We start from the raw sequence: 11,410 nt of genomic DNA on the forward strand, positions 1-11,410 counted from the left end.
TCTCACAGTAAAGACCCAACAGTCAATGCTGTAAAAATCTGGGGACATGCACTCCCTGTGTCTGCTTATGAACAGAACCACATTGCTCTTTAGTAAGCAATCTGGACTGCATTTGTTTTTCATTTGTCAGTATGTCCAGGAGCCCATTCCAAAGAGCTGCTGGTGATGTTGCCGAGCTGTGTAATAGTTTATTCTGTGGTAGAAACTCACTCACTGTTTCCCTTCCACGATCCTTTTGACTGTTTCTAGTCTTCAGGGCGCAGAGCAGCCAACATTTCATCTTGATACAAAATATCAACACAGACTTCCTTTCTACTTCTAATTCCATCTCCATTCCAAGAGTGAATTTCTGGAAGTAGAATTCCCGGAACTTCCCCTTGTAATTTGATTGCTATTGATTCACTCCCTCCAATGAGGTTGAGTCAATTTGTACTTTCCTTAGCAATATACAGTTCTATATTTTTCCCACTTCTCCCAAACATTTGATGGCTTGCTAAACACTTTTCACTTTAAGACTAGGGGCTAGATAGACAGCTCAGACGTTACAAGCACTAGCTGCTCTTGGAAAGGACCACAGGTCAATTTGCAGCACCCACAACAGGAAGATCATATGCATCTGAAACTCCAGTTCCAAGAGATTCCATGCAGTCTTCTGGTGTTTGCAGGCAGCCCAATCACATGTGCACGTGCATACACACAAAAACATATAAAACATAGTAAAATAAATATTAAAGTAAAGGATGCCACCTTTGTGATAAACCAGATTTCTCATGCATATTTGAACCTATTTGGACTTTTTGCTTCATGGGTAAGTACTACACCATCATAATAGGGCTGATACCTGGTAGGATTAATTCCTTCATGTTACTTTACTTGGATGAAGTTTGTGGCTATTCCAGTGTGCTTAAAACTGGGATTGTAATCAATACTTAGCTTAGGGAGAGATGACAACTACTTATTGGAATGTTATCTTAATTCAGAACATTTTTTTCAAGTCTTGGTATCCACCAAGAATGTTCAGTTTCTTTCATGTTTTACTTGTATATTTCCATTAAGACCGCATCTGGTTGTTTAGCATTTTAGTTGCTACTGTATGTAGTACTTCTTGGCCATGTCTCATAACTGGTAGCTACTTATATGTATGAAGCCACCTGATTTCTGTATATTAATTTGTATCCTGCTAGATTAATGAATTCACCTATTGTTTGCAGTAGGTTTTTTTTAAAATTGATTCTTGTCTTTTAAGATATGTACTCCTAGCCAGGCAGTGGTGGTGCATACCTTTAATCCCAGCACTTGGGAGGCAGAGGCAGGCGGACTTCTGAGTTCGAGGCCAGCCTGGTCTACAGAGTGAGTTCCAGGACAGCCAGGGCTATACAGAGAAACCCTGTCTCGAAACAAAACAAAACAAAACAAACAAAACAAAAGATATGTGCTCCTATTAACTGAAGACAGAAATGGTTTTAATTCCTCAAAGCAGATGGTGTACAGAGAGAATATTCTTCTTGCTCCTCCTGGGGCAGAGCCACTATCCAGGGTTCTGCTTCCAGGCTGAGATAGATTTGGTCTTGTTGAGGAAGGATTCATTGGCTCTTACCTTATTGAGTGTTTCACTGGAAATGCACATCCAGTCTTAGGAAATGTCATTTCAGAGTGCACAGATCAATGTTTTGATTTTTTCCTTCTTCTTCATGGGTCTGTGGATATGATTTTGCCCTGTCTGTGTACCTATTACAATCTGGCTTCCAGCAATTTCATGAGTTTGTGTTTTCTTCAAAGTTTAAAATACAGAACTATATCTATCTCTATCTCTATCTCTATCTCTATCTCTATCTATACCTATATCTATATCTATATCTATATCTATCTATCTATCTATCTATCTATCTATCTATCTATTCATAACATTTCTTTATTGTAATGCAGGTGACTTGGGAGAAAAAGGAGAACGTGGTCCTCCAGGAAGAGGTCCTAAGGGTTTGCCTGGAGCGATAGGTCTCCCAGGTAAGTGGGTTCTGCTATAGAAATGGGGGAGGGGAGGAAGAAATGGGGTCAAGTGTTGAGTGTAAGCTGAATAGCGGTTTTTTTTTTTTTTTTTTTTTATATTCCTTGCTGTTTAAAGGCTTTGTCTGCTTAGGGCTGAGATTCATGCTATGAACCAACAGACTTACATTTAGTTTATAACTACTGTGAGGTCATGAGTTATTGCACCCCTTTTTAAATTTCTTATTTTTTTTTTTTTTTTTTTTTTGGAAGGAAGCACTGCTCAGTCACTTAAGCTTATCATGGGCTTATGAATTCGCTTTAATGGAGAGTTAAATGATTTGTAAATCAAGTGTATTCATTGTGAGCAGCTAGAAGTCAAGGCTTGAAATATTACGCACTTAAAGCTATGCTTTAAGGAAAAGAGTAGCTAGGTCCAGTCACACTACTTGTTATAAAAATTTCAATGAGTAAAATTAGAGCCATGCCTAGCCCAGGTGATCATTTCTTGTTATTTCATTACAGTTAGTAACCATTATTATTAGTTTGTGGTTCTGGGGATCAAAGCTGGGGTCCGGCACACGGTACCAAATTACAACCCTAGCCCAGACTTTTTACAAAAATCTATAGCAGCTGTAAAAGGAATCCAAGTTTTCAGTTACTCATGTGCTACAAGGAGTAACTGAAATTTCGTTTTAAAAGCTCTCCTTTCAAATACCCAGACCCTCCCAAAATCCACGCTGCCCAAAACAAACATTGAGGGAATTTGTCTCACAGCCGCAAAGAGCTCCACACAGGCGGGAATCACAGCTGTGTGGGCTCAGTGACAGAGGGGCTTCTGTAAGGAGCCGGGTCCTCTCACTGGGCATTCTGTGTCCTCTTTATTCGATGACTGACTGCCTTGTTGCTGGGGTCTGGCCAGAAGCGTACTCATCTGCTGAGGAAATGACTTATAAATCCAATTTCTGAAGTAGCACCATGGGGCCGAAGGCTGGGTTGCTCAGTGGTAGGTGGGATGTGCAAGCTGCCCCTTCATGGTGGCTAAGACTATGGGTTTGGGGGTGGAAGGGAGTGTTGGGAACTCCAGTTTACTCTAATGGGGACAGTTAAGGACAAAGAGGCAGTAGACAATGACAAGAAAGTTAGGTGTTTCTTGTTTCAATCATGGACTTGGAAATTTTGGTCTAGGGAAATTTAGAAGAAATTACCATTTTAAAGTTCTGCCAGAGGTTACATATTTAATCATGGCATAATTATATAATTATAGCCCCAAATAAAAAAAAATCCTTACTTTTCAATTATCTATTTCATTGCTCTTGGGGATTGTTTTCTTATTAAAATTTGGGCAGAGGACTACGTTTGGAGAGAACTCAAACACTGTTATTCTGAAATTGGGATCCGTGGACCTGTCGGGATATTTTTATAATTTAATATTGTTGTGTGATTGGAAAAAAAGAAAAGCTAGCTGGACTTCAAATGATCAAAAGAAGATTTTAGCACATAATGAAAATCTGGGTTCATTTCTCACCAGGATCATTCCTCCCTTTAACAATGGGCGTCCCGGGGTGGGTGGGGCTTGAGGCAGGACTCCCTGGAGTGAGTTAAGACCCGCCCTCTTTCCTTTGATTGATGCCCTTCCCTTCCCACTGCTGCCTTTGCTTTCTACCCACTGCTCTCTCCTAACTCGGGCCATTTCTCCTTTGCTTCCATTTGTCTCACACTGATTCTCTCCTGCTTCCGTTTCTATCTACCCGCAGCTTAGCTCTCTTTGTTATACTGATGGAGTAATGGCATCATTTGGTGAACTTTGAGCTTCGGATTATTTTTCAAAATTACAGGCTAAGCCTCCAAATCACAGTGAGAGGAGAGGGAGGTCCTGCTGATGAGTGGCTCTCTGTTTCAGAGTCTTTTCTCCCCAGGGTGCTGTTCAGGGCGGTGATCAGCCAGGTTCACACCCTTTTCTCTGCACTGTGAATACATTTGGCTAATTGAATCAGACAGGTGCCTGACAAAGATTGCTGATCAACCCCTTAATTTGTCCCTTAAAGCACAGGCCCAACAATCCAGAAACCCCGGGTTCAAATCGGACCACCACCACTTCCTAACCTTATGACATTGGGCCACTTAGTTTCACTGTGGGCCTCAGTCTAGTATTGACGAAATCCCAGGGATATCATTCTGATGGTATAAATTTGAGAATTAAAAAAGAAGCAATCCTGTAAAGTGTTTAGGGCAGTTTGTGAGTGTAACAGTGGCTAAAGGAGGGTTGGCTATTAGTTTGGTTTTGCTTTTGACATTGATTTGGAGCCCTAAGGGCAAAGCACAAGGTTAACCTGGCAGCCTTTTCTCCTGCTGTTCTTAATCAGCAATAATGGGCAAACTTGTTCTCAATTAGCCCTGCCCCCAAGGCGCTGCCCTCTCTTCCATGATTCTGCTGCAACTCTGCGCTGTTCCTGTAGAGAACTGGTCGCTATGGTCATTTCACCAGTTAATTGTCCACCAAGAGGATGAACTTTAAAAAACAAATGTCCCAATAGAACTTAGATCGAGGGTTTTGTGGTACTTACATAATGCTGATAAAACTTCGTGACCCGGAGGAAACCTCAACCTGGAGGAATTCTGTACAGGAACCTGTTTGGAGTCTTCTAGGTAAATACACGTCTTACCGAAAGAAATACCCACTCCGTTTTAAAGCTTTACTTTTTAATTTTTTAAAACATTTAACACATTTTAATTTAGCTATAGTTACATTGCTTCCCTCTTACAGTCTTTAAATTTGATTTTTAAAATGTTTTTAATTTAATTTGAATTACATCATTTTCCCTTTTCCTCCCTCCAACCTCCCTAGATGCCCCCCCCATCTAATTTATCTCATGGCCTCTGGCTCTCATTGATAACCCATTTTTCTTTGATTAATATTGTTATACACACACACATATACATGTATGTGTATGCACATGTTAATAGAACCGGCTGAGTCCATTAGACAGGCTATGGGAAGAGGGGAATTCCCAGGCAGCGTTAGTTGTCCGTAGTTCCTTGTCCTGGTTAGGACCCGGGAACTTTCCCCAGTCCACATTAGGATGCTCATTGTTTTGGAGCACATTCCCTGGAGTTCTGGCTCTTACAGCCTTTCCTCCCTTTTTGTCTCTGTCCGGTCTTCCATGTTCCCTGAGCCATAGGTTCGGGAGTTGTGATGTAGATAGGGCCAGGGTTTCCATGATTAGTTGATCTCTGTGTTGTGTGCAGTTGTGGTTTTCTGTGATGGTCTTCATTCAAAGAACCCTTCTTGCTTGTCCCCATCGTTGAGTTCTGTATTTAGATCCTATGGAGTAGAAGAGGATCATTTCGTTATTGTTTGTGCAAACATACCTAAAAACTTAAATCTGTAACACCTACCTTCATTATTGGTCAGTTCCTAGGATCCCTGTTTTGTTTCTGTGTCATGTTTTGCCCTCTGTCTCCTTTCACAGCAGCATGTCTCAGTCTGTTCACGGTTAGCTGTTACATGTTCTGGGATGTTACTATGACATTGCTTATTATAGACCATAGGTCATTCGTGTAACGGTGATTATAATTTTGGCTATAGTGTATTGTTACTTAAAAGCAGACATATGCTGCGTAGTTTGTTACACTTGAACTAGGAGGGGCAGATATGTAAGGGCTGTGGTCCTGGGAACAGGCTCCTAGAATTTGTGGTCCTTTCTTTTCCTTATTTCCAGTGACTGCTGCTCTCAGTTCCGTCATGCGGAACAGCAGTCAGAACCACACACTCTTATGGGCTATTCTAGGAGGATTTCTGCTCATGCTGAAAGATGTCAAAGCCATAGAGCAGGGCCTGGCTAAGTCCCACACTGAGAATTCAGTTGACTGTGCTGTGATCGATCCTTTCTTTATATGTGAGCCTCGGCAGACTGGCTCAGGTCACCATCCTGATGGAGGTATCTCCGATTCTAAGTGGTAGAGGGAAATATTTATGTTTCCCGAGTCTAGGGTCATGAAATTGATAAAACGACAGGTTGTCCAGTGTGACTAGTTTGTCCATGTCACCATAGTTACGTGATGAAGGCATATCTCCAGCTTATTAATCTGCCTTTCTCCCAGAGCTGTGCAGATCTTATAAACAACCCCCGGGCTTTGAATACCTCCCTCTTCCTTTTCTCACCAGAGCTAGCTAATGCTGTTGCTCAGCTAGGTCATCTCATTAAGGGACATCCCCTGCGTGCCTGCTGCCACTGAACTGCCCACGTGTGACCAGTAACTCAGCATTCACAGCATTTCAAGGAAAAATATGTAATAATAAATCCTGACTTCCCTGTGCATACAAACCCACTAGGGAAAGGAATAAATTAAATGAAGAATCTTGTGAATTACCACAGAAGCAAGCTCTGTGTGTGTGTGTGTGTCTTTGGGGTACATTCCCAATGATTAAATAGTCATTGCATGCATCATCAGATCGCCTATTTAACACAGACAATTATTTGCATGTCTTTCTCCTTCATGCATGTGTATGCACTGTTGTTTCATTCTGTCAAGTGGTAGGTGAAAGGCTCTGCTTACATCAGTGTAACATGCCTGCCCTCTAGTGTCTACATGGAGAATGGTATTCACATTCTTCTGAATTCTTAAAGTCATGAAAACTTTCTGGCAGTGATATTTCAGGAAGCTGTGTAATCACTAGATAGTTAGTGTAGTTAAGAGACCCCACTAGATAGTTAGTGTAGTTAAGAGACCCCACTAGATAGTTAGTGTGGTTAAGAGACCCCACTAGATAGTTAGTGTAGTTAAGAGACCCCACTAGATAGTGTAGTTAAGAGACCCCACTAGATAGTGTGGTTAAGAGACCCCACTAGATAGTTAGTGTAGTTAAGGGACCCCACTAGATAGATAGTGTAGTTAAGAGACCCCACTAGATAGTTAGTGTAGTTAAGAGACCCCACTAGATAGTTAGTGTAGTTAAGAGACCCACAGGATGGTCAAGGCATAGTGAAGGCTCTTCAGACCCTGGTCTTCTGCCTTCCTGAAGTAGATACAGATAGTATGTAGGCAAATTAGCATGGCCATGTTCTAATACAGCTATTTTGTATATATAAAAAATTTGGCCTGTGGGCTGAGGTTGACCTAACCTGCCTAGCCCCCATGGTCTATAGACTTTGACTTCTTTTGTGAGCATAGTCATTTTCTCCTGGTCTTGGTTTGTCTTTAAGACAGATTTGACATATCTCAGTGGGACATTCTTATTGGCAAAGTGCATGAAAACCACCTTTGATATGCAATTAGATGTGGCCTATTTTTTAAAACTAAAAAAGAAATCCAGTTAACTTTTAACTGTCTCTAGTGTCAGGTGATATAGAACTCTCTGCTACAGGAGCTGTTGTGACAGCCTTACCTGTAAATGCCATGCATGAAGGAAAGCCTCTCTCCCAGTAGAGGAAATGCATGGCCACCTCCTTCATCCCAACTGATAGTTGGATAAGGGTCTACGGGATAATTTGTTGGAAATAGCACATTGCTGCTCAACTGCAGCCTTGAGATGCATAAATTCAAAGATAAGTACTCTCCCTTAAACCTTGCTAATGGTTTGCCCTCTAACACTGCTTTGTGGAGGGTGTGATGTAAGACACACAGAAGAACGAAATGTCTGAAAAATAGGTTCCCCCACCTACCTTAATTTCAAAATACGTGAGATATTTAACAATAGTACCACTTAATGTGTCCAGTTCATTACAATAAGATGTATGTAATTAGACCACTAAAATAGGAAAAAGACTGAAAACCCTGGGAGGGGAGGGGAAACAGGAGTACCTGCACCTATAACTTAATGTAGTTGGACATGAAGATTTGGCTTTTGGCTTCTCTAGCAGCTAAGACGGAATAAGGCTCCCTGTTAGGAGATTGCCCAAGTGAATACAGTTGCTTTTACACTGTTTTCTTAGTAACAGAACGAAGCACTCTTGATTCAAAGGGACACAAGCAACAGAGCTCCTCATTGTCCTGCTGCGCGTCACAGCGTGTGGCCTATTGAGCACACGTGACAGAACAGACATATCTGCAAGGAACTCACTGTGGTGAAACTCACATTGGGGTGAGATTATGAAATTTTGTAGGGAGCATGGTGTGACCCCTACCAGACACCAATAAATAACATCTAGTATTTGAGACAGTCCCCATTTAATGGACAGAACTTAGTGGTAACAGACGCAAACATTCCTTTTTTGTTGATGATGAACCATAGAGACTTTCTTTCTTTGTTTCCTGATTCTAGTGGTTCATAATTGGTTGAGTGTTTTTAACTTCTTAGCCATGATTATCTTTGTCTGTATATGGATCACTGTAAGAAATTAGGGAGGTTGTTAGCCTCTCTGCTCACAAGAAGACAATGTGAGTCACAAAACCAGCACAGCACCCGTGACTTTGAATCTTCAGTAGGCAAGGTGCAGAGTCAGGTGAAATTAGCTTTAATAATAGAGCTAGTCACTGACTTAATATAGTTAACCTTGGATTTTTCCACTTTATGATGACATGAAATGAGACACATTTGATAGAAACTTAACTTAGAAATTCTGAATTTTGATCTTTTTATGGAGTTAGCAATTCATGATATGATGTTTTCCCTAATGCCAGGAAGCACAGAGTTGGCCATGTACCCACGAATGGAAAGAGTTGGTTTCTCTGTGGTGTGCTGGGCTGCTAAGCCCTGATGCTTGGCAGGTTGGGTGTACTTTTGACTTAAGTATGTTCTCGACATAACCACACTGTAAACTGAGGGATGCCTGTGTAGTTTATTTAACTCACAAGGTTCAAAATACTACCATATCAGGTAATAAGCCTAAATTCGTGAATAAAACATCTTATACTTTCTGCTTGCTAGACCTTGCAATTCCAGCTTAATTTTATGCTTACAGTTCATTTCAGTTTGGGTCAGCCACATTTCAGTATTCAGGAGACATAGATTGTTAGAGGGCATCATGATGCAAACATGGAAGACACACACTGAAATCACTTTCTGCCTTTGATTTCTGTGAAAACCACACCCACTAGCGGGGTTTCCTCATCTCATCATGGGTCACCTCCAAAGGCATTTGCTAAGCATCTTGATTGCATGGTGCTAGGCTGTGAGGGTCTAATGTCTGCTAATCAACAGCTTGTTCACATGTGCGGGCTTTTTGTCTGTTTCAGGTGACCCGGGCCCTGCCAGCTATGGGAAAAATGGCCGAGACGGAGAGCAAGGTCCCCCGGGAGTGGCAGGAATTCCTGGTGTGCCTGGACCTCCAGGTCCTCCAGGCCCTCCTGGGTTCTGTGAGCCAGCCTCTTGCACCCTGCAGGCTGGTCAAAGAGCGTTTAGCAAAGGGCCCGACAAGTGAAAGCCGTAGCGTTGTAGACTCCCTACACAAACCACGCCTGGTAGCAGAGTGTGGGGGGGAAATGATACCCAACACTGGGCAAAGGCTTGAAAGGTTCACCTCTGACATCATTACAGGAGTGCTACTTGACAAGCAGATTTAGAACAACTGGTGCTATTCAGTAAGTCTCGTTCCTTGTCCGTGGAAGGAAGGTAGGAGAGTCGTAAGACAAGAGTCGGATTCTATTTCTCTTTAGCCAAATTTATAAATCCTCTTCCCAGGATTCTGAATTTTAGTTTGCTATGAATGAATATGTGATGTGTTGTGGGCCACTGTGACAACAACAACAACAATAACAACAAGCTGTTCACATTACCTCAGTTGCTGTCATTATTTTTTATTTCAATTAAGATATTGATCTCAGATTATTCATTCAGTGATATCAAGTATTGCGAGGATACAAAGGAACAAACCCCACTACATTCAATAAAATTGGTGCTTAAAATCTTCATCAGGGCTGTAGCCCACAAGTGGTCTCCGTACATTTGCAGTTTTCATCTTTACTATGAATTTGTGAATAGTGTGTACTGCATCCCATCCCATTTGTAGTCTTAAACTCACAAGAAAGCAAAGAAGTAATGCCCTGACTCACATGTTTTGTGGCTGACATTATTTATTTTAAAAGTTTGAGGTAATATGTCTGGTTTTACCAAAGAAAAAATAAACACAGTTTCATAATCTTTTGTGTGTTCTCAATAAGTAGTCGTGTTAAATGTGGTTACATGTTAATTGAACTGGTTGAGAGTCATTAAAATTTTGACTTACTGCTACTTCTAAAGATGTATTTATTTTACTGGTTTATTCTATCTGAAGAAATCTGAAGAGTTCCCACTGGTCCACGGAGTTATCCTATGACTGTGTATGTGTGAATGTGCATGTGCACTTGTGTGTGTGCCTATGGAAAATGAGTTCATAATCTTCATTAGAATTTCAAAGAAATCCATTAAGTCTCTCAATACACACATGCAGTTTAATAATCTTTCACACTATTTCAGAGAGTCCTGGTCTTTCTTGGTCTCTAGGTTAGGAACCACACTTTCATTTCGGAGGATATTAGTGCCTCCTTGCAACCTCACGGATGCAAAAATAACCCACCTCTCACCGTTTTAAAAAAAAAAATTTTACAAAGTAGTTCTTTAAAAAATTTAGATAGTTTAGAATTACATTATGATAGTTAAGGGCATGTGTATATTAATTAAATCATGGCAATACACATTTCCATTTCTTCAATTATTATTCTATGTGTTCAGAACTATGTAGTTTAATTATTTTGAAATTCATCATAGCTCCAGTATGGAGGATAGCCAGTAGTTGTCATCATATGTCAAAGAGGAGGTGTTGGTAACCCCTCCAGTCTGGGCTTTGTGCCTCTGTATTATACTTCCTAGTCTGTCTCCTGCTCCCCACATCCTGACTCTCTAGTGACCACTGTTCCACTCTAGTTTCCACAAAACAGCGAGAACATGTGACATTTGTCTTTCTGTGCCAAACAATGATCTCTATTCCCACCCATATCTTTGTCAATTAACACCATTGTTTTTATGGCAGAACATACAAAGATACATTTCTTTATTGATCCATTCACTGAAGGGCACATATGTTGATCCCATAGTTTGGCTATTTCACAGTGCTATAATATATAGATGTTTAAAAATTTTGAGTCTCCACCATGTTTTTTCATAATGACTTTATTAGAACCCCTCTGCCAGTCTTTAGCAGACTTTTCTTTTCTCCAATACTTGCTAGTGTTTGTTATTTTTGTCTTTTATGATAGCCATCAAAGTGGAGTTGGGATTGTCACGCGTTTTCACATTCCCTAGCAATGATTGACATTGCAGTTTTGTTTTCATGCCCCCATTGGCTACTCAGATGTGTTGACATCTTTCGAGAAGTACCTGCATTCTTTGACAATTTCTAAATCGGATACTTTTGATGTTCAGTTGACTTTCCTATACATCCTAGATCTCATTCACTTATTGGAGAAACAATTTGCACATACAAATAGAAATGTTAAAAAAACAAAA

At 40.8% G+C, this 11,410-nt stretch overlaps 1 protein-coding gene across 1 annotated transcript in view; it reads left to right on the forward strand.

Moving 5' to 3' along the window:
- Col9a1 (collagen type IX alpha 1 chain) overlaps positions 1 to 10,060 on the forward strand; it is a 75,390-nt gene extending 65,330 nt beyond the window's left edge. Inside the window, exons 36-37 of the mRNA XM_029538329.1 lie at positions 1,927 to 2,004; positions 9,163 to 10,060. Coding sequence (XP_029394189.1) covers positions 1,927 to 2,004; positions 9,163 to 9,347 — 263 coding nt within the window. The 3' untranslated portion in view covers positions 9,348 to 10,060. The remainder of the gene's footprint in view (positions 1 to 1,926; positions 2,005 to 9,162) is intronic.
- Positions 10,061 to 11,410: the final 1,350 nt, after the last annotated feature.

This window comes from Mus pahari, chromosome 5, assembly GCF_900095145.1.
Source record: "Mus pahari chromosome 5, PAHARI_EIJ_v1.1, whole genome shotgun sequence".
NCBI lineage: Eukaryota > Metazoa > Chordata > Mammalia > Rodentia > Muridae > Mus > Mus pahari.